Source organism: Eubalaena glacialis, chromosome 5, assembly GCF_028564815.1.
Source record: "Eubalaena glacialis isolate mEubGla1 chromosome 5, mEubGla1.1.hap2.+ XY, whole genome shotgun sequence".
NCBI classification, from domain to species: domain Eukaryota; kingdom Metazoa; phylum Chordata; class Mammalia; order Artiodactyla; family Balaenidae; genus Eubalaena; species Eubalaena glacialis.
Genome location: NC_083720.1, coordinates 114,648,086 through 114,672,569, shown reverse-complemented (window position 1 = coordinate 114,672,569; position 24,484 = coordinate 114,648,086). Strand labels below are relative to the sequence as shown.

The 24,484-nt window shown below is 36.6% G+C and overlaps 1 protein-coding gene across 8 annotated transcripts in view; it reads right to left on the bottom strand.

Annotated features, from left to right (window-relative positions):
* Nucleotides 1–6,321: 6,321 nt before the first annotated feature.
* FBXW7 (F-box and WD repeat domain containing 7) overlaps nt 6,322–24,484 on the bottom strand; it is a 203,252-nt gene continuing 185,089 nt past the window's right edge. For 5 of the 8 annotated variants that reach the window (XM_061192529.1, XM_061192528.1, XM_061192530.1 and 2 more), the window contains 8 exons: nt 22,604–22,738; nt 16,970–17,093; nt 15,064–15,200; nt 13,999–14,112; nt 12,565–12,746; nt 10,321–10,546; nt 7,932–8,142; nt 6,322–7,153 (listed from right to left, as the gene is read on the bottom strand). In XM_061192529.1, coding sequence (XP_061048512.1) covers nt 6,885–7,153; nt 7,932–8,142; nt 10,321–10,546; nt 12,565–12,746; nt 13,999–14,112; nt 15,064–15,200; nt 16,970–17,093; nt 22,604–22,738 — 1,398 coding nt within the window. In that variant the 3' untranslated portion in view covers nt 6,322–6,884. Of the gene's footprint in view, nt 7,154–7,931; nt 8,143–10,320; nt 10,547–12,564; nt 12,747–13,998; nt 14,113–15,063; nt 15,201–16,969; nt 17,094–22,603; nt 22,739–24,484 lie in introns of those variants that run through there. The other 3 variants (XM_061192531.1, XM_061192533.1, XM_061192534.1) reach the window with 2 other exon arrangements.

Below are 24,484 nucleotides of genomic sequence, written 5' to 3'. Positions count from 1 at the left end.
TATATTTTTCCCTAAATGATCTGGAAGCAAACTTTCTTTTAATAATACACTATTTTACCCATTATTCCTATATTTTCATCGCTATGCCTTTCTTTTTAGGCAACTCACTCTCTTTTGACTCTGCAACTGGAAAAAGTGATTCCAATTTTCCAACAAAAGGGGATTCATTACAGCCAAACCATAGCAGGAATCTACTACACACTGTTCTTCAGGGCTCCCTAGTTGAAATCCAGGCCCATGCCTGCTTCTGTGGCTTTGTCAGCTCCCAGGTCGGCAGGTTGGGACTGAGACTGCGTCATTTTCTGGTATGATCTACAACATACTACATGTTCCTATATTTGCAAGGCAGTTGTGAATCAATGCATAATAAAGTGGGTAAGAGCTTGGGCTCTGGGGCCACAAGCCCAGGTTTGAATCCCAGTTTCTACAAGTTTTTTTTTTTTTTTCTTCTTAACTTCGTGGCCTTGAACAAGTGCCTTGACATCTCTGTACCTGTTTCCTCATCTGTAAAACAGGGCTAATAATAATATATCATGGGACAGTTGAGAAGATTAATGAGTAATAAATGATTTTAAAGTACTTGTCACCATGCTAAGTTATAATAAGTGTATGATAGCAGCTAGCTACCATTATTACTGTTGATATCTACAACCCTTTAATGAATACTACTGCATACCAGGCACATTGCTAAATGCTCAACATACAATGTCTCATGTAATCCCCATGACATGTTACCCCATTTACAGATGAGTGGATTAGAGTTGGGAGAACAGAGGAGGATTTTCCCTGAAACTGATGAAGCTGAGCTTCAGGCCCCCTCCTTTAACAGATCCCTGTGAGAGCTGGGGGTGCTAGGAGGTGCAGGGGGGAGGAGAAGCCAGCCTGCAGTCAGAAGCACTTCTATTAAGCAACTCTGGTAATTGCCTAAAGAGATCTCAGAGAAAGGGATCTGAATTACCAAGGCCTCAGTAAGTTGTCATAATCTTTATCATTCTAAATGTTCACTTTGGGATCTAATTTTGTAAGTTTTTTCTTTTCTTTAAGAGGGTCCTTAAGTTTATGAGCTTCAGGTCTCCCAAACTCAGATCTGACTCTTAACAGAGGTGCATCCGGTTTTACTTTTAATCTCTACACCGTATTATGTCCTTGCTAGATTGATTTAAGATCATGAAGTCACGTTATAGGAATGGTGAGAATCCTCAAACTGAAAGGCTCATGGTAGCAGGGGACTAGACTGTCTTGCTGCCTGCGTTTAGTAAGGCATAATGGTTTGGTGAAGTCTTAATGGGCTTCATTAAAATGTGTTTAAAAAGTCTTGCAAGTAACCTTCCTTCCTCTTATGGGGAATAGTGGTTTGATGTCTCTTTTATAATCTATGAATCTCCTAGAAAAGCAGTAAACTGGCAATATATTTCTGTGCTCTATTATGTTTGAACCTTTGACTTGCAAGAGTGATTCCAACATAATTTTCCTTTTGCAGAGCACGACCGCTGAAGCAAAGCAAAACCCAAAGATAAATAGCCTTCGTAAGTTTGGCCACGATAGATTTTCCAAAGCAAAGAATAAAACATCAAAATGTCCGCTCAGTGGTTCCTTGTCCTTAAGAATCCTGGGGAGAATCAGATCATCTGAAATAGAAACTCTGCTATTTTTATACCCAATTGCAAACTGGGAAGTCGCCAGGCTTTCATCTCAGCAATGAGTCTTCCTAGGAACTGGGTCTAGAATTTATTTACACTTTGGGGAAAGGTGCATTCTGAGTCATTTCAGCTTTTGGTGCTTTTCCTTTTTTTGAAGAACCTTTGAAATTACCTTTTAATATTTCTGATCTCCTCCACCTAGAAAGAGAAGGTGGTAGAGGAACGAAGTTGGCAAGAACCTCCCTCCTTTGGGCATCACTAGTATTAATCAATGGACGAGACGTGTTGGCTAGTGAACTATGCCACGCTATGTTTGTTTGCAATTCAAATCGAGGACTGGCACTCCCCAAAATGGGGAGCTGGGTGCAGTCACTTTGGACCAATTTAAAATCCATCTCCTTGGCAGGCCATGCCAAAATAAAAAACCATGCACCCACTTTTCAAATTACCATATGGTAATTACCATTTGCTTAATGCAGAACATTGTGTGAAAACACACCCTCTTCACACAGAGGCCATTGATCTGTCACAGAAAAGACTTGGGAAGTCTCTTGGCCACCAACACCTTCCCTTCATATGGCCCATTCCTTTTTTCTTCATGGATGATGAGGGGAAAGGCTTAATGGAAATGTTATATAAACAGGTTCCAATATATTCTTGTATATGCACGTTGTGTACACATGCACACACATAACCTATCTCCAAAACGCAGTGAGTCAGGGAACATGAAAACAACCTGCGTCAGAAGCATTTATTCAAATTCATTCACCAGCAACACTAAACCACTTTGACTATCGGTAGAATTCCAAATGGCTTTACAAACTAGGAGTTTCTCCTCGAATTGCTGCAAGGGACGACAAGGTCGAATCCTCTGTTGCCGATGAATCTGATGGAGTAGAGGTTACAACGCTGACTCGTTTTATTGGGGGTGAGGATGACTAATAGAAGGAAAATGAATAAAGTTGTATCTGAGGGAAGGAATCAGAATCAGTGTGATGTGAATCTGATCTACTCGTGCCAAGCAAGCCGCTTGTTTCTGGTTTCTATTAATATGGGATGTTAGAAGTTACAGGAGCCAGGATAGAGCTGGGCAGGCTCTGCCAGGTGGTTTCTCTGTCCACCTTGGTGTCTTTGTTTCACAGAGTGCAGTGAGTGCATCGGGGAAAAGTGTGCAGAAAACAAGGCACAACCTGGGTCTGGGGAAGCTGCCCTCTATCCTGTTTCACTTCAGGGAAGAGAAAGGCACAGAGGTCTTTGTTGTTATTTGATTGTAGCCTCCAATCAATTCAGAGAAGTAGAAAGGAGACTTTATATAACAGGCTAGCCCAAAAGGCATAGAGAAAATGGCTTAAAAACAGTTAATACACTTAACTAAATGTCAACTACCTTTTGAAATTAAACAGATAGGTAGGTTGAAACATTTACTTAACCATTTGGCATGTACTAGCTGTTGCAAATTAATGAAATAGCTATGCTTCTAAAACAGCAGGAAGGGCAAAATTATGAACAATTCCAATTAAAAAAAAAGAGAGAGAGATAGTAAACTCTCTTTGCTCAGTTCAACAGGTATTTACTAAGCTTTTATGGGTTACTCTGTGTCCTAATTTTAGTTTCAGGCAATGTTTGATCTTTGGGAAATTGTAACATCTAAATGTGGGGACTGCCTTTACTCCAGTATAAAGAGTTGAAAATTCACAGTTATATAAGGTGGTGAATTTCTTCATTAAGGAGGCCACAAAGCAGGGTTCCCTTTGTGATCTTTCTTACTTCAATGACAATACTTTAATTCCTTTAGGATGAGGGTAATATTTTCCCTCTCAGGAACAGATCCACTGTAATAAAGATTATTCATTTATTCATAAATAATATTTAATGAACATATATAAAATCACTCCTAGGTGCTCCATATCTGTCTTTTACAAGGTTTCCGTAAGACTCAAATGAGAAATCTATGTGACTCCACTTAAAAAATGTAAATTGCTATATATAGAGAAATACTATTTTTATTTCATACCTGAATGAGTCACAAATACATTCAATTGCTCCCAAATATAGCAAGTTACAATTATCTGGGTCTATTTTCTTAAAGTTGTAATAGCAGCTACCACTTAATTGAGCTACAAGTGCCAACAGTGTGCTATGTGCTTTATAACATTGCGTTTAATCCCTACAATAACCTTAGGAGGTGGGTATTCTCTACCTCCTAGAAGATGAGGAAACATGAGGTCAAGTAATCCGATGAAGGTCCCATAAATAGACAGAATTGGGATTTGGATTCAAGCGTATTTGTCTGTGAACTCATTCTATTCTATACTGTACATTTATTTTTATTGATGATGTTGTTCTTCAATTGTATTAGAGTCAAGCCACATTTACGTTATGAAAAATCAAGCAGTTTCAAGACTACCAAGTAGGATTACAACTTCTTGATCACTGAGTTGTCCGTGTGAACAGCAGTCATGGCTCCGGGCTTCGCCCCGGTTCTCCCCAAAGCAGGCTGGGCCGCTCACCTGCACTTCATTGCCTAATACGATTTTTGTCTTTAACCATGTGGTTTTTTCTGTCTTTTCCCTTAACCTGTCACTTCTTTCTGATGTTCTTGTGCCTGTAATGTGCTGTGGACTAAAAAACCAAATAACCAAACGTACTGGAAGGTCTCTAGGGCAGTGGTTCTCAAAGTCGTGTCCATACCTCACCTGGTGAGCTAGTTTAAATGCAGATTATTGGGTCCCATCCCCAGATGTTCTCATTCAGCAGTTTTGGGAGAGTGAGGCCCAAGAATTGCTGCCTTAGGAGTAAAGAACACATACTTTGTGACTTTTATTCTCTAAGTAGCATCAATATTTGTTAACTTTCCAACGTTCACCTCGGTCGGGCCTGGATAGTTGAGATTCCTGGAGATACACACATGGCAGGAACCTGCTACTTGAGAGGCTACCTAATTTGAGTAACTGAACTTCATTTTTTTCCCTTACTTTATAAAATGCTAGATTTATTCAATAAAACAGAGACAAAAGAGCCTGAAATTACCACAAAAATGATCCCCCCCGCCCCAAATCTTGCTTTAGTCTGTCAAAATTCTAGGTTTCTTTCTCCTTAAAGGGCATGAGTGTGAATCCTGGTGCTTGGCCAGGTACCTGACTCCTGACAAACACCTAACCCGTGTGAGCCGCAGTCCTGCCCTCATCTTTAAAGTGGAGAGAATGGTGTCTACTTCTCAGGATGGTGGGAGCTTCAGAGAGAATGCATAGAAAGTTCCTGGTAAGTAGTCGACATGTGGTCACATTTTAAAAATGAACTTCCTATATGAATTCTAGTTGTAACTACCATAAAAGTCTGGTGGCTCTTTGAGGGACCAGATTTCACACATATATACCCCAATGTAATAGAGATGAGCACAGTGCCACATCCTCCTGCACAGTCTAAATAGATACAATTTGCATCTTGCGGCCCACTGTTCTTACTTTGGCTGTGGACAACAGGCCTGGAAGCATCAATTTCTATGCCGCACTACAGGGGATGCGAAGATTAAAATATCAGAGACAAACCCTAAATATTGATAATGAAGTGTTATTACCTCAGTGGAAGAAACAGGCATACTAACATGAAAAAACACATTTTATTGCACTTAAGTTATAAGAAAATAAAATTTCTAAGTGAATCAAACCATAGACACAATCCCTTTAAAGGTTGTTTTCCTCCATCATGTCAGGTTGTTACATAACTAAAATTAACCAACTTGAATCTGATTGTTTTAAATCAGACTATAAATAAAACAAACAAAAAAAATAAACAGGAGGAGGAAAAAAAGATCACCTAGGATACAGTGTTAAACCACTTTCACAGTTCAGCTTGAGTTGTGGCTCTTGGAGAATGAGGCAAACCATTTGACTTTTTCATTCATTTTGCTTGTTTGCATGTGATGCCTTTACTACAAAAACTGGATAGTTTCTGCTTTGTCAGTTACTCAGAGCAATAAAACTGTAACAGTTGTTTTCCCAAATACTGTAAAACACTAAGACTGACCAGCAACTTTATTTTAATTTTGTGTTTTATATATTTTTAAAATATTTTGTCAGTTTTATTATGTATGTTCATCCATTCACCACAGCCCTCAAAAAGAAAAGTTTCTCCGCAGAACAGGCGGCAACAGCTCTGTTCCAAGGAATGTGTTTTAATTTTTGCCCAGATAAAAGAAAATAAGCTTTGCACACACTCTCAATTCTTTACTTGCAGGCAAACTTCACTCTTTATTTTCTGAAACTCTCCCATTCTCAGCCTCTTAGAGGCACAGATGGTTCAAGTTTCAGTGGCAAAAAGTCTTTTTTTTTCCGTAACCAAACTAGAGCAAATTTGGAATTCAGTCTGGGACTAAAACGTCACAGCAGAAAAAAAATAAAAAAAAATAATTTGCTTTTTTTTTTTTTCTTTCTTTCATTTAGCAGCATAAATAAGTTTGGCCACTGGGAGTACAGTACAGGGGTGGGACACAATCCCATATTTGAAGACCTACTTCTAGCACCAGCATCAAGAATTAAATCCATCTCGGGACTCACAGAACCCAGGACAACTTGCCACCTTTGAGCAACACAGGCATTGCAGAGTGTATGTGGAAGCGACAGGAATAGATTAACAGAGGCTAATACTGTGATTGATTGACATTGGCAATGGTTGGCAAAAAAAAAAAAAAAAAAAAAAAAGCTTTTCATGATAACTGTACAAAAACAATTCACAGTAATTTTTTTCCTTTTTAGCTTTTCCGCTCCAGAAAAATGACTTTTTGTTGCAGATGCTCTCTGGTGAGAAAGTCCACCGGTACTGTGTGGATGTTACTGCAGCTTCTTTCTAGGTCTCAGTGGTAAAAGAACAGGCTAGCAGAATCTGTAACGACGTCTCTGCAGTAACGCTGCCCAGCGACCACTGGAGAAGAAAATAAAGAAATAATTGCACCTGGTTTGATTTCGAAAGTCTCGTTTTGCAAAGCTGCCCTCAGTCCAAAGTGAAGCTTTTTCCGGGACGAGCCGGCAGGCGCCTCTCTTGTCAGTTGCGGTTTGTCATCGCTTCCTCTTTTCCTTCTGAGTCTGTAGGTCTTTTCGCTCTGTTGCCCCAAGCCAACATCCTGCACCACTGAGAACAAGGGATTTTTTTTCTTTTTCTTTTCTTTTTTCTTTTTTTTTCTTTTGCAGGGGGAAGGGCAGGGAGTATGTCGTCTACACGTTGGGACGATGCCACCTTTCCTGCTCCTCACTTCATGTCCACATCAAAGTCCAGCACCAGCAGCTTGGTTTCCTCCGTCCCGTTGCGACTCCCGACTGCACACACCAGCTTTGTGTTTGAGGCTCTGATCCGCCACACGACTCCCCCGCTCCCCCCACTCTCCAATGTGACTAGGTTGCGAATAAATTCACCCGTTTTCAAGTCCCATAGTTTTACAGTTCCATCATCTGAGCTGGTAATTACAAAGTTCTTGTTGAACTGTAAACAGGTCACAGCACTCTGATGCTTGTTGGGACCTAGGCAAAACCAAAGGAATTTCGTTACTGGTTAGAAATCATGACTAAGGGTCAGTTATACTGTAATTTGTGGAATCTATATTGGAACACACAATAAATGAAATATTTAAAACGCTGCACATTTAGAAACTGTGTTCTGAGTATTTCAGGATCGGCAGGGATGTAAGAAAATCTGGTAGCTATTTGTAACTGAAACGTTAATCTCTGAGGGTTCTGTGTTCCAGGAAGCGTGGTTAGCTACCAGGCATACATTTTGTGTCCTGGTTGCATGAATGAGCACTTCTCTCGGTGGTGATGTAGATAGACCAGCATCACGTATTCTGCTCATGGACAATCTATTACCCTACCACTCTGAACTAACCAGTCAAAGGCAAAGGCTGAATGGACACTATTCCAAAACTCTGAAGAAGAGACAAAATCAATGAGTAAAAAAGCTGCAGTATAGCCCACCAGATGGCCTCAATGAAAAAAACACTTTCTAAGGGCTATGACTAATAAGAAGTTAATCATGATATAAGAAGTTAACACTGCTGTGCCTCATTTAGTATTAGTGGCTTTCACATGTTTCTTCCTCTAGTTCAGTGGGCACTGTGAATCCTTCCCATTCTACTTCTACTCCTACTCAAGTCAGAGTGGAAAGGCTCATAAACTTACCCAAAATAAGTTTTCATTTTGTATGAGGTTAATTCTTTCTGTGACACAAAAGGTCCATATGTCTCTTTTGACCAACAATCTCATTTTTAAGGAACACAACTAAAGGTGGGTAGCCAATATTTACCTTGCAATGTTTGTAAACACTGTCCTGTTTTGATATCCCAGATTTTAACTGTAGAATCTGCATTCCCAGAGACAAGAATGTTGTCTTTGAGTTCCATGCCGCTTGTTAACGACTGGTGTCCTGTTAACGTATGAATACAATTCCCTGTCTCCACATCCCAAACTCGGATTGATGTATCAAGAGATCCACTCACCACATGGATGCCATCAAACTACAACAGACACAGTTTATTAGACTAGAAGTGTACATATTCTTGATATTATTTATTGACCTTAATCCTAAAAGGGGATGGGAGTAAAGCATGAGACACGGGTAATGCCAGGAACAAAATGAGGTACTAGGACAAAGTGCATGCAATCAAGCAACTCTACAGGGCATGTTCTCAGAAGCTTCTACCAGAAATGCTAGTTTTTTATGGCCAGTGGCTTCAAACTAGATGCAGAAACAATTTTCAAAAAACCACCTAAAATGAACATATTATTTTCAGATCATCTGGCCACACTTACTAGCTACATATCATGAATGATTCAATATGGATTGCCATTTGAGTTTTACTTCCCAATAGGAAGCTGAAACTACTGACGTGGTTTATGAATAAAGGGTGTGCTTATCAACACCTATAGCATGAAAAGGGCTGGAGATAGCTTTCATGATACTTAAAAGTAAGTTCCATTAAAAATTGTATGTAAAATAAAAACTTCATTTACAAGAACCTAATGCTATTTAGGAAATGTGCCAACAGATAATTATATCTGGAATTAGAAGTGGTGGCATTTTGAGAACAAAAGCGAACTATATACAGCATCTCTTCTCCAGCTTCCCAGCTATACCCAAAGTCAACAAATATCTACCAATTCCCAGATCTATAATAATGTTACCACCTCTTTTCTCAATCTAATGGCTTATTTAAATAAGATTATTATATTCATTAAGGTTCGAACATATCACAAAACATACAAACAATTGCAGCCAATTCCCTCTCCTCCAAATTCATAACCTTTTCTAAGTTAACAGACATCTTTATCATATGTCAATATTTCATGACATAGACAGTATTCCATCAGTTAAGATACAAATACCCCAACAACAGAACTGTGAGCCCTGGGACTACATACTAATTTGCTGATTACTAATGGGCAGTAACTGGTAAACAAGCTATGTAAGTAATAGGAAATACAGCTGACCCTTGAACAACATGGGTTTGAACTGGGAGGGTCCACACCTATACTCGAATTTCTTTTGCTAAATACCTACTACACAATCCCAGGTTGGTTGAATTCTTGGATGTGGAACTGCAGATACTGAGGGCCAACTGTAAAGTTATTCGAGGATTTTCGACTGGAGTTGGGGGTGGGGGGTGGTGGTTGGTGCCCCTGACTCCTAAGTTGTTCAAGGGTCAACTGTATTTTTGAATTGAAAATGTTGTCTTTCATGAAACGAAACAAGATCTATTTTCTAAACTTGCTATTAATCTAGTTATTTATGTCAAAATATGGCAATCTATTCTAGGATATCAGGTTCAAATGAAAACAAACCAAAAATCAGTTTAAGTCAAATTTACTTCTTCATGACTACAAACCAGCAGCCCTGTGACGGCAGAGCAGCTTTGTGCAGAAAGTTCCACTTCCACTTTGGGGACGGAATCACAATTACATGGTCCATCCACTTCCAGCTATCAAGGCAAAGGGGCAGCCTTTGGCCAAATTAATCCTCTAAGGAATTTATTAAAATCCAGGTTATTCTCCTATGAGACTATCTACCCATTAATTAACACAGCAAAATTTAGGGCCCCGAAGTCTCAGGTTCCAAGACAAATATTTGTATTTTAGAGGGAAATGAATCACAGAAAAATTGAAACAAATCATTTAAATAATTTCAAAATTTATGCTTTCTTCATGCCAATTTTAAAGTATATGTAGGGACTTCCCTGGTGGCACAGTGGTTATGAATCCACCTGCCAGTGCAGGGGACATGGGTTCGAGCCCGGGTCTGGGAAGATCCCACATGCCACAGAGCAACTAAGCCCATGTGCCACAACTACTGAGCCTGCACTCTAGAGCCCGCGAGCCACAACTACTGAGCCTGCACTCTAGAGCCCGTGAGCCACAACTACTGAAGCCTGTGCCTAGAGCCCATGCTCCGCAACAAGAGAAGCCCGCGCACCGCAACGAAGAGTAGCCCCTGCTCGCTGCAACTAGAGAAAGCACGCGCACAGCAACGAAGACCCAATGCAGCCAATAAATAAATAAAGTATATGTAAACAGCAGAATAATTTGATTCATCTTTTTTTGGACTGTCTTGGATCAGCAATCTGACAGTGATTATGAGTAAGACAACCTTATGACTCATCAATAGAGCATCTCAAGAGCAGGAGAGATAGGTCTCTTACCTGTAACGAGTAGACCCTGTTGGTGTGCCCCTGCAATGTGTGCAGACAGGTCTCCGTCTCTGGGTCCCACACCTTCACCATAAAGTCATACGCTCCACTCACAACCCTTCTGCCATCATATTGAACACAGCGGACCGCTGCTACATGACCCATCAAAACATGTAAACACTGGCCTGTCTCAATATCCCAAACCCTAAGGGTGGCATCTCGAGAACCACTAACAACTCTGTAGGGGGGAAAACAGAAAAAAGAATGTATTAGAATTTTGATATTGTGAGAAAACATGATACATAAAAAGTCTGTGGTTATTAAATCTTTTTTTCCTTTTCTTAAGCAGGAATACCTGTTTTCAAAATAAATACATACTATGTAAAACCTTGATATATAAACATGCAAAAGTTGAGTTACTCTGATTGGGATGGGAAGTTGGAAAGCCTAGAATTCTGCCTGTTTGATTCCTCCACCTATGAGGGACCCAGGAGCACCTTGGGGTCCTGTGGAACAGTTTGAAGACTACTGTACTGTAATTAGAAATGACAGAGGAAGAAGAGGAAGACGAAGTCAAAGAAGATAAAGAAGCAGCAGCGGAAGCAGCCAGCTCTAAACACATACAATAAGATCTTGATTTTAGAAATAAAATGTTAGTGTGGGCAATATGTGTAAAATGCTAATGGGTGGTAGTATTTTGGAAAACTTAAATTTTCTTCTTTATTCTTTCTGTCATTTCCCCCAATTTTAATTATGAGCACAAAGTCCCTTTGTGACTAGGGAAAAAATTCAATAAAGGTTTTTCAACAAAACAAATCAAAATCTGGAATTTAAACAGCTAAACATATGTGCTTTACACCATATACTCTGGTTAAATTAACCAGTTTTAAACATGTCCTCAAACAAAGGTTGCTTATGTTTATATTTAAAAATATTCCGTAGGCTACCGGGGCATTAAGACATACAGATTTTTAGAACATACACATGTAGGGGCAACAGAAATCCCTTAAAAATCTGACCCAACATTATTCTCTTCCGAAGACCTGAGTGATACAAATACGGCAATCACCTTTGGATTACAAAGGAGAGTTGAAAACTCAGATGTCTTTAATGTCATTCCTAAGAGATTAAGACAGGCCAGAGTTTCCACCTTTGGAACAGTAGAAAATGGAAGCATTGAGAGATTTAAGTCAGAACATAATGGAAACTGAAATGCAAGGTCTCTTGATACCAATCCCCCCCAATTTTAATAGTAGAGCACACTGTTCAAAGTAGATTCAAATTACAAGTGAGAAGGTACTTTTCTGCACATATTACAAATCTAAAGTGAAATCTGCTAAATGTAATGGTTCTTGATAAAGAAGATGCCATGGACAGAATGAATTAACGGTAAAAACTGGAGTGGATTCACTGCAAGGACCCTTCAGAGAGACCTTTTCTGACAAAGGAGGTAGAAATCACACCTGTTTAAGAGGGGTACTGTGAAGACACGCCAATGGAAGATAGAAAGGACTTTAATAGGAGGGCTCTGTAGGAGGAGATAAAAGCAACAGCAAAGATGCTGAGAAGAGAAAGGCAAGCAGTCTGGTTTGGCTTAAACTATTTTGAAAACTGGATTGAGGTTTTCTTCCTTAATTTGGTAGGCAACAGTAGGCTCCCAAAGGGCAGTGGTACTACCGTAATTAGAGGAGGTTCTCTGCCAGCTGTGTAAAAGGTAACCAAGTTTGAAAGCTCTGTCAGTAGTTCAGGTGATAGGTAATGAGAGAGTAAGTTAAAACCCACAGGCCTCAGCTTTTGCCCAGACACAGGGGATATGATGGAGTGGGGGAAGGGTGGTGGGTAATTAAAAAGACTCAGAGACTTGAAGCCTGAATTACTGAATTTGTCCCACTACTGGAAATATATGTCCCCCCCCAAATTTTTTTTGAAGATGATGAGTCATCAAAGATTTAGAACAATAAAGTAAGGTGTTAGTCAAGATCAGAGAACAGAGTTTCAAGGTGGAAGCCAACAACACATTAAATGAGGACGGAAATTTAAAGGCAATACCCTACTGCCCAATTTTAAGGCAATACACTACTGCTTTCCTAGCAGAGAAGTATCTGAAGTTGAATGATGAAAGTCTAATTTAGGAGCATATTATCAATATCTCTCTGTTAGACATAGTAAGTACTGTACAACTGAACTCTATACAAAAGGCCCCAAGTTCACAAGTAACAGAGGAAGAATTCCCAGCCCCTACAGGGTTTCCCCTACCTTTTTTCATGGAGATGCATACAACGTACAGTGGAAGTATGCCCATATAAGGTGTGTATACATTCTCCCGTCTCCGCATTCCACACTTTGAGAGTCCGATCTGTAGATCCACTAATAATGATATTGTCTCTCATCTGTGATGACCATACTCCACCTGTGTGTCCCACTAATGTCCTCAGACACTGCAAAAACACTTAAGATGATTACTTTTGGGTAGAAAGAAAAACAATGTAAATAACATTTCAGTAGTTCATTAAAATCTGAAGTAAAGTTATTTACTCAGTTGGAATGTTTGGCATATTAGAAAATAATTTTTCACATCAATATAACATGATCCCATCACTGTGTATTTCTTTGTTTATTCAGCAGCACTGCATATTATACACACACACACAGTCGAGGAACAAGTATGTAGACAGTAAACCTTTCTCACTAAAGTATGACAACTCCGGCCTGGCCTCTTTGATAAAATAATACTAAAATTGCAACTTGGTTTCTTCCATGGGAATGGATTCAATGAAAGAATGCCAACAGAGTTGGGTGTGGCTACATTCCACATTTCATCTGAATCTGCCCCAAGGCAGTAGTTAGGGTACTTCTAGGCAAGGTACTTCTAGACAAGTAAAGACAGACACTAAAACCCTGAAATAAATCCAAAACTAATATTACACTACGGAAATACGAAGCAGTTTTAAAAAAACTTTTACATCTAACTTGGAATATTTAGAAGATTCTTGCCCAAGAATCAACATGTTATAAGACATTTTAAAAGACAGATTTCCCCCTCCCCACATACTTTCTTCTATTCTTTTTTAGGTGGTCAATTACTTAATTCAAGAAAATATTTTCCATTGGACAGATAAAAATAAGTACTCAGTAGAGAACCATTAAAGTATAATATTGTATGAAGTGAAACTGACTGCCTGGACTGCTTTGTATCCTTCAAACTCCTATTTAAATAACTAGCCTGCTTAACTTCTATCTTACATGGTTTGAGATAAATCAAAATTAACATGATTTATTTAACTTTTAAACTATAGGTAGGTTATCAACAAAGTTTACAAGGAAAAAATATATCCCTCAGTCATATTTTTGAAAAAGATTAAAAAGGAAGGAGATATAACTTTGATGGTTAATAAAAGTGGGAAAAATTAAGCCAAAAAAAAGAAAAAAAAAAAGCACATCTGTAAAATCTTAAAATAGCTAAGTCACAAAGATAGACAAACTATTTAAATGAAGAAGAAACTAATGACATCCCTATCATGAGAAACATCATTTTCATGCCAAGAAAAAAGCTGAATTAGAAGCTCTGATATTTGCTATCAAAATAAGCTAGACTCAGAAATGAATCCTTGTTTTCCTTTCACTGGTTGATCCTTGTAAAGGTATGTACCAAATGGTGACTTTACGAGGTGTAGAGAGAAGTACACTTACTTTGCCTGTGACTGCTGACCAAACTTTTAAAGTGTTGTCATCAGAACCACTAACTATTCGGTTACCACAAAACTGTAAGCATGTGATCACATGATCATCATGTCCTTTCAGCACCTACAACATAGATGTACAGATCAGAAGTTCGTTACTACATTATGTTTTTTAAAATACTGGTGAAAAGAAAAATGAGGCCATAAATAGCAACAGTAATCCATAGTCTATTTCCACAGTAAAAATTTGTATAAAATATGAAGCATCCTTCCTGGCAGATGAATTAAGTATTAAACATTTTATTGTTTCCATATTCTATTATTTATACTTGAGACATCAACTATTAAAATTTTACTCAGTCAAGACCTCATAAATATGATTCAAACACAAACATATTTTATAATCATCTATTTTATCCGCTCAAACCAAAAGAATATGCACTTAAGTTGTGCAATTTTGACACACAAAAACAAAAGTACCTACTAAGTAGAAAGACAATAATCATCAACTTTTTCAACTTAAACAGAAAAGCCTGCCATAATGTATACGTTTTAATACAAAATGTCTCCCCAAATTGCTTTTTTTCCAGTTGAAAAAAATATAGTTAAGGATTTCAAGGATTTTTGACATTCTTTATATAATTGAAATGTTATAAGGCAGAAAATCAGAATTATGCTTAAATTTATAAAATTAAAACACACAAAAGCCATCAAAAAACCCCCCAAACATGGGCACTCCTCAAAAAATCATGTTTGGTCAGAGAGGGAGCAAATTCTTAGGTAGTATGTATATGACACAAAATTCAACAGGATATTCAGAGATTTTCATTTACATGCAATAGATAGAACAACACGTAAGTCAATTCATCTTTTATTCAAGTACAATTAGTTGTCAGACTAGAGATATTAGCAAAGAGGAATACTGTCAGTTACATTTTCAGTTATTTTAAAACATATTGTTTTCTTTCTACAGGACATGGGTTGTCAAGTTATACTGCTTGTCAGATATGAAAGAGTACACTACGTACTAACACTGATTAATGGTTTCTGTTACATCATGCAAGAGTTCAGTTACCTTAGGAGACTTGAGTTCTCCTCGCCTCCAGTTAGTATCAATTCTGTGCTGCCTGATGTATGCACTTTTCCATGGACTGTGTATGAAACCTGGTTTTATTACTTTTCTTCTCTTGATGTGCAATGGTTCATCAATACCTAAGGTTTAGAAAATTTAGAGTATAATTGCCTTCACCAATAATACAAATTACACATTTTATAATGCATCTCATTTTCTCCTATGCTGAAAACCATTGAAACGCAGAACACTAATTTCTAACACTGTTATTACGAGACACTAATGTAAATTTGCAATCTGTATGGCATGTTTTCTATTGACTATTTCATTTCTCTCAGAATAATTCTATGAAATGTCGGTGAGGATGTGGAGAAATTGGAACCCTTGTGCAATGCTTGTGGGACTATAAAATAATGTAGCTGCTATGGAAAACAGTATGGCGGTTACTCAAAATAAATTAACCATAAAATTAACATATGATCCAGCAATTCCACTTCTGAACATACACCCAAAAGAACTGAAAGCAGGGACTTGAACAGGTATTTGTACATCCATGTTCGTAGCAGCATTATTTATAACAGCCAAGAGGTGGAAGCAACCCAAGTGTCCATTGATGGATAAATGGAGAAAAAAGTGTGGTATATACATACAATGGAATGTTTAGTCTTAAAAAAGGAGGGAATTCTGATACATTTGGATGAACCTTGAAGACATTATGCTAAGTGAAATAAGACAGTCACAAAAAGACAAATACCGTATGATTCCACTTATATGAGGTCCCTAGAGTCGTCAAATTTATAGAGACAGAAAACAAAATGGTGGTTGCCAGTGCTGCAGGGAAGAGGAATAGGGAGTTACTGTTAAGTGGGTATGGAGTTGCAGCTGGGGAAGATGATAAAGTTCTGGAGATGGATGGTGGTGATGGTTCCACAGCAAAGTCAGCGTACTTAATGCCACTGAACTATACACTTAAAAATGGTGAAAGTGATAAATTCTATTTTATGTATAAATTATCACAATTAAAAAAAGTCATTAAAATAATGATTCTATGAGAAGGTAAGGCAGGGATAATTAATCCCACTTTATATATATCTGAGAAGAGAAGGTTTCACGGAGTAGTCCAAGCCACAGACAGGGCAGAGGCAGGATTAGAAACCAAGTGTCCTGGATCTTTCTTTACCTCTCAGCTTTACTAAAGAGAACGTATAGCGCATCTGTCTTACACTCTATGATTCTTTCTTAAAAATTTTGCTTGTCGAAGGCAAATAATATTTTTGCATAATTTTTTTCAAAAGTAATATTTTTCTAGATGCCTGCTGGAAAGAAAAAATGTCCTTTCTTAATATGGATAATACCTACTCCATTACTAGGAAAGGGTACTTTTTTTCTTTTTTTTTTTAAACAGGTCTCAGAACACAGGCTCCATGGTGGGAAGAAAATGGGACTTTACTACTACATCCCCAGGATTTAAGAATATCTAGCACATAAGAGGTGCTCAAGAAATATTTGTGGAAGAAATGAATAGACTACAAATATTTGAGTATTCAATTGCTAATTTAATTTGGGGGTTCTCTTTAAATTGTCCTCATCTTGACTTTCTCATTGTTTATTAATTCTACTGGAGACTGGGAAGCAAATGAGATATATTCACTATTAGTTACAGTGCTCACTAAAGGGGTTAGTGGCAAGATTTGGCACATTTGAACATGTGGAATAACCTGTGGATTTTATATAAGTAGGTGAATGTAAATGAAGACGCAGTCTTGATTCTTTGATAGGCTGCCAAAGTTCTCTTTTTTTATTTATCCACCACTTTATTCTATGTGCACATAAAACTTATTATTATTTTTCAGAATCACTTTGCTTTTTCGAACTACAAATATTTTCTCTCTGTGATTTTGAACCTTACCCTCTTCTTTACATTTCTCTCTCCAGAGAAGGTTGTCTTCAGCCAAAATTCTCCAGTAGCGACACGTCTGAGCCGCTTGTAGCAGGTCTTTGGGTTCCAGGAATGAAAGCACATAAAGTGCCAGCTATGAAAAGAAAAAGCATAGTATACCATGTGTCTCTTTTTAACTATAAAAAATAAGTTAATTATTCCCTATAGTATAAAGTACTTATAGAGAAATGTAATATAATTTTACATTCTAATTTCTAAAATTATGAAAGGCAGTACCTTCTAATATTCAATTTTAACAAATACATCCCAGATTTAAAAACACCCTGTTGGTTTTTATGAACTTCACCCACTAACTCCTCACCTCTTCAAGGAACACTTATTAAACCTCTCTGCCTCTTCTCTTGCCTTTGCTCTGTGAACCTCATCTCAAGAATTCTACTATTTATTTATATATTTTTTACTTTATTAGGTGTTTAAATTTTGTCTTCTTCTGTCCTCACTACAATATACTTTCACTTAAGAAATGAGATTCCTGTATACTCTGTGTGGCATAATTTCAGAATTCTTCAGATAGTTAGATATAATTAATAGTTCTTTATCGTATCAAACTGTTTATATCACAGTGATGAACTTTTCAAACATTTAACCCTTTACTGTAAAGGACAAAAGGGAACAATTATTAAACTGCTCTCTAGACCTATAAAAGTAATTGGGTTCTAATTCCTTTATATTGCTTATAGAGATTTTCTGGATGGGCCAGATAGAGTTGTATATTTGAGCTAAGTCTTTGATATATCACTGATTTAAAAATTTTGTTTCCAATAGTTGCAAACCACCAATTTTTTTTCCAGCGTGTAAAGTCAATTCAAATAAATAAAAGAAAAGGAAATAGAAGAAAAAGGAGAACAACAGCTTCCGACTATGCTCATTCAACTAGCCTCACAAATCACATAAAAATTTAAATTATGATATTAGGACAGAATGATCTAAACAGAGCAATAAAGTTTACTTTTCACATAAACTAAGTTACAAAGATTAAAACAAACTATCATTTAAAGGACCTAGGGTCACATAGGGAGTAAAAGCACAATCTGAATTATTTTTTGATGCTAAACAGGAATTACATGAAATAAATTATGCTTTCCCAATGACTTTGTATCAATATATATACAGAGTTTGTCATTAATCACATATTTATTGAGTATATTCTATATAGAAAGTACTTCAACCAGTCAGTATTCAACTTAATACTACTATTGACAAATGACAGTGAAAAACTTTCTGTGGAATAATTATTTTTGGTCTATCAGAGAAGACCATTCAGTATTATATACAGAAACCGAGTCATTTAAAATGAAAAGGCATAACTATATTAAACAATCTATATATGCGTGTGTGTTCATACATACATACACATATACAAATATACACATACATACATAACTCAACAATATATTTTTTAAATGGATACCCCATAAACCAATTAATTTTGAAATTATCAATCAATCAAAGCCTAGGCAAGTTTGCTTAGTGTCAGTCTAACACCATACTATTAATCTTCTATGTGAAATTGATATTTAACATAGAATTTATCAGGCACAAAGTTATATTTGTGGAAAAGAGATGCTAGTTAATGCCCAAGATATTGAGAATGGTCATATGAAAAAGCCTACTCTTATTTTAGCTATCCAGCTGAAGCAGAAATCAGGTAATTTATAGAAACATTCAATGGATCCTAAATGCTAAGAAACAAATCCAGAGCAGGTTAGATTTATCCCCAAATCAACAGGTAAAATTTCCTTCATTACTGGTGATTAAGAGATCATCTAGTCCAGTGTCTGCATGCATTAAAAAGAAATGTAAAGAAACACTCAGGTGCTAAAGAAATTTGAAGTGCTAACTCCATAGGTAATTGGCACCCATTCCTTTAAAACAGCAAAGTCCCTAACTCAACCATAAACTTCAGCTTATTAAATGTTTGTCCATGCCATCAAAACATCCCGGTATTATAGAAAATACACATAGCATGGGACTTCCCTCGTGGTCCAGTGGTTGAGAAGCTGCCTTCCAATGCAGGGGACAAGGGTTCGATCCCTGGTGGGGGAACTAAAATCCCACATGCCGCGGGGCAACTAAGCCCACGCTCGGCAACTACTGAGCCCGTGCACTCTAGAGCCCGCATGCCACTAGAGAGCCCGCACGTCGCCAACTACTGAGCCCGTGCACTCTGGAGACCACACATCACAACTAGAGAGAAGCCCACGTGCCACAACTAGAGAAGCCTGCATGCCGCAATGAAGATCCCGCATGCTGCAACTAAGACCTGATGCAGCCAAATAATAAAATTTTTTAAAAAAGAGAAAATATACATAGCAAAATAGAAAAATATGAATAAGAAAATCAGAACCAGGAAAAATATAAATAGAAAAGGTTTAGACTAGAGGAAAAGTAGAACACAAACGTACTGGCAACAGTATTTTACATGGTTTTTTAATTAGGCTGCCAAGCAAAAAGAAAACAGCAATTAGTTAATACCAGTTCCTCAAAGGAAACAAGGTTTTGTCATGTAGGGCTCCTTATAGGGGACAGAGAGTGGGCATTGTCCCAAACTACATCTCTACAATACCACAGAGGGGGTTACAGGTTTCTTGGAGCCAAATCAAATGGTCTAGCTAATGCAGTTTTCTATTAATTTGTATTAAAGGTAAACTCTAGATTAGTAATTCTTCCTAAGGACTACTTCCACACAAGAAAAGCTCTTAAATCGAAAATTTATTTCAGATAATTATCTTTTCTTTGCCCAAACTTGTCATTTCAATGAGAGTTGCTGTTTTTTGTTTTTCACTATAACTTATATTGGGTTGGCCAAAAAGTTCATTCAGTTAGTGAATACAGTGTTCAGTAAAATTCTTGGTGAAAATGAAAAAACGTGTCTTTTATTTTTACTTAAAACCGAACAGGGGCTTCCCTGGTGGCGCAGTGGTTGAGAATCTGCCTGCCAATGCAGGGGACATGGGTTCGAGCCCTGGTCTGGGAAGATCCCACATGCATGCCGCTGAGCAACTAAGCCCGTGAGCCACAACTACTGAGCCTGCGCATCTGGAGCTTGTGCTCCGCAACAGGAGAGGCCGAGATAGTGAGAGGCCCGCGCACCGCGATGAAGAGTGGCCCCCGCACGCCGCAAGTAGAAAAAGCCCTCGCACAGAAACGAAGACCCAATGCAGCCAAAAATAAAATAAATAAATAAATAAATAATTAATAAAAATTTTAAAAAAACCGAACAAACTTTTTGGCCACCCCAGTATAAAAGACCACCATATTATATTTAAAAAGTAGCTAATACTTTCCCAGAATTGCTATATTTCAGTGGATTGAAATAGTGAAAGAAAAAGAAAAGAAAAGAAAATGTTGGCCAATCCTATGTTAAGAATTTAGGTTTTGTTCTAGATCATCTACTATACCACTATGCTTTTCTTGGCATTTACTTACAAAATAAGGATAGTGCTCTTTATCACAAGTCTCCCATGTGAGACTAGTGAGATTTCTGTCAAGGTTTTTGAGATTAATAAGTAAATGTTGGTAAAGAGCTTTGAGATCTGTTGAAAGGAATTATGAGAAAATTACTATAAGTCCATTTCCTGACACGAAGGTAATACTGTTTTAAATAATGATAGTACTTAGTCTCTAATAAGATGTTAGTTTCCTTAAGGACTTAGATCTATACCATTATTTCTCTACATATAAAATAAAGCATTTTTCAAAAAAGAAAATGTTTTTTTCTAGCAGTTAAAACTATATCCAATATCCTTTGATAAACCATAATGGAAAAGCATATGAAAAAGAATGTATATGTATGTATAACTGAGTCACTTTGCTGTACAGTAGTAATTAACACAACACTGTAATTCAACTATACTTCAATAAAAAACAAATTAAAAAAGGGGGGGGGACAGGTGCCATGCTAAGTCAGGCTCACTCATTCTATCTAGCAAAGCTTCTTTCCCCTCAGGCAATCTTCAAAGGAACACTTAATTCAAGAAAATCTTTACTGCCCTGGTTATGGATAATTTGTGCTTAATTTTTAGATTCTTAAGAATACTTTTATATTCTTCTGATTTCAAATCACGTTTTTTTGTGTTACGAAGCTACTATGGAAATCCAAATAAAGAAAAAACAAAACAAAACAAAAACCTCACAATCTTTAGACATAAGAGGACAAACTAGACTGAGAAAAAGTCTACATTTTAACAAAAATACTACCTTCTAAAATATGAAGGATATCAAGGAAAACTATGAAAAATATATCAAAGGTGAATAAATTCAGTTTCAGTCAAATACTTATAAAAGTGCTTCCTATTATTACCACCCTTCTGGAAGCAAAGAGAGAGAGCTTATGCCACTTTCATAAGCGAAATCTATCCAAAGGGTTCAGTTTTAGAATGAGCCAGCAAGAATAAAGATTTTTTTTTCCTGGGACAATGTCATTTTAAAAATCACTCCAAAGAAGCAATATCTCAGGAAAAAAGTATTTTTTTCCACTTTGCTTTTTCCTGTAGTTATGCTTAATTTCATCCATTAACTATGATGAAACCATTTTATTAATATCCATTGTGAAATTAGTATTGGGACTATAATGCCCTTAGGATATTTAGCATGGGTATCTGAAAAAAAAAAAATCAACTTCCTTTCTCTTCAAATTTGAAGTTTCAGGACCATTTGCAGTTATATTTATATTAACATAAATGGTATTTTATATTGTCTTCTTAGCTGATCTATGATTAGTGGCATATACAAAAATTTTGTGAAAATATAAGTCATGGTAACATTGATTATTTAATGTTATCTTATTTCTGTTTGCTGACAAAAATGAAACTACGAAGGCTACAACATCAACAAAAGAACTACATCTAAACTATGCCTCATTTACATAGTCAAGAATGCACATGTGATCATAATCAATCTATGATAAAAAATCAAAGATGTTTTATTTTATATAAAGATATTAAAACAAATGGGCATAAATAATGCTAAAAGAAATACTATAAGAATGTAACTGGTATGGGAAATCTGTGATTATGTGTGTGTGTGTGTGATGCGGCAGGAAGGGGAATGATTAATAGAAGATGACGTACATGTGAAATTCCATATACTTCAAAATAATTACATAATGTAAGTCACTGAGAACTACTATCCAATAGAATCATGAAACTATTAATCTTGAAGGGACTTAGGATAAACAAAAAACAAAATAAGAAAAAAAATATTGCTGTTTTAATAAAATCAGAATTAAAAAAAATCTACTACTATAAATGAACATACCAAGACAACTAAAGGTTGGACTTCAAATAACCTAGGAAAAAATCTTGGTAAAGAAACAGTCAAATTAACGAAACTCAATAGCTTAGTCTCATATATGACTTATTCCAGTGATGGAAAGAAGACACTTAGTCTGTAAGTATAATTTAATCTGAAAATTATATTAAGTCACAGCACCTTATCATTTACAGCCCCCTTTAATACTAATTAAGAGTGTTAAACTGACAATACTGAATACCGTAATTAGCATGACAATGTCTAAAGATGGTAGCTGTTGGTTTATATTTTCAAATAGCACTAATGAAGAATATAATTGATAATCCTTACCTCTTTAGGGAGCAAGGAAATGAAGTCTCGCTGAAACTGGGGTTCTATCACTTGCATCATATGTTTTACTTGTGTTGGTTCACAACTATCAATAAGTTCATCTAAAGCAAGCAATTTCTCTGGTCCACTCCAGCTCTATCAAAGAGGAATTAGAAATTTTTATCTATTATTTTAATAAATGTCTCAAATTATAAACTTATAAAGGAAAATCCACATCTACACACAACATAAAAAGTGGCTGCTTACAGTAGAAGGCACTGAAGTGACAATCATTTAGTCTCATCCAGTTTATTAGCTACCTTTATTTTGTAAAAGCTTTTTTTGGGTTTGATAGACAGAAAAATATTTTTGCATTGTATTATTATAATTGTTATATGTTCGTCCATCTACCACCAAGATACTGGTTGAGAAACCAAAATTTTATTCAGAAACATTGGTTTGGGTCACTAAGTAAATGAATTTTGACAGATGATTTTCCTTTCTTCCCTTTCTTTCTAGTGGGCACCATAAAACTTGATGGTTTTAGTAAGGCACTCATCTGAGACTGGCAGCATCAACTAGAGAAAAATTAATAAATGGATAGACTGTACATCTGACAAGTGTCTTCTACAAATTAAAAGGGCTTTGATTTGCTATATGAAAAAAATTTCAGATAAAAAACAGCAAACAACAGAAAATGGTAGCTGACTTAATAGTAAAATTAGAATATGAACAAAGGCTAAAAGAGGGTAAGAAATAAAGTATATGCTATGGAAAAACAAAAACAATTATACCTCAAAAATATGAGCTCCTTTAAACCATACTAAGAGGGTTGTTTTAATTTTTTTCCCCCAGTGTGGAACACCTGCACAGAAATGCCATGATTCTTAAAAGGAGAAACCAAAAAGCCACATGAATCATTTAAATTGTTAGGACCTCCCCTCACAAAAACCAAGTAAAACATTTAAATAACCTTGAAACACTTAGGTGAAAAAACATCCTTGAGCAAGCTGATATAGTACCTTTGTGAATTATTATGTCCACTTTGGAAGTGGGAGAAGAGAGAACAATAGGTGAGGTTTGGAGCTAGAAAGATCTGGATTTTGATATTCCATTTCTTGCTCAAACTAGGAACCTGGATTTTGTAACATGTGAAATAGATAATAGTTGCATACTGAGATACACTGAGGATACTGGAAGCCTTATTCAGAATATCAATACTTTTTAAAGTATTTCTTAAAATATTTATCAGAATCTACAATGAAATCTCATCCCTTCTTTCCTATCATAAAGTGTAGACTACACTAATACTAGCAAACATTTCAGTAGTACTTCCACAGTACTACTATATAATAATGTCACAAACATTATCTCACTTAATCATCATAAAAACCCTGGAGAATATCTCCATTTTACCACCAAATATGAGGAAACAGAGGCTCTAATAAGCTGTGTCCTTTCCTTTTACTTTGACACATACATATACCCAGAACATTCTCCTTGAGTACTCACTGTGTATCCTTTTTGGTTAGGGTGAGGATTTATACATAGAAATTAAAAATACTCATATACATGTATATGCACACACATGACCAATTAAAAGCAGTTAATTTGAAGTTTATTTCACTCCATTTCCCTCACATAGCTTCAAATCCTGGTTCAAAACTTACTACCTCTTTGACAAAACTCATGCTGATCAATCGCCACTCATCCCTGACAGTACCAATACTATAAACTCTTGAGTTATTGATTTATATTCCTCACAGGATTTGAGGTGGGTTTTTATAATATGCTGTTCCTCTCCATCTACATTATAAGAATTCATGGACACTAGTATAAAAACATGCCCATTTTGGGTGATGGATAACTATGCTGACTTGATTAAAATGCAGCTTTAATTAA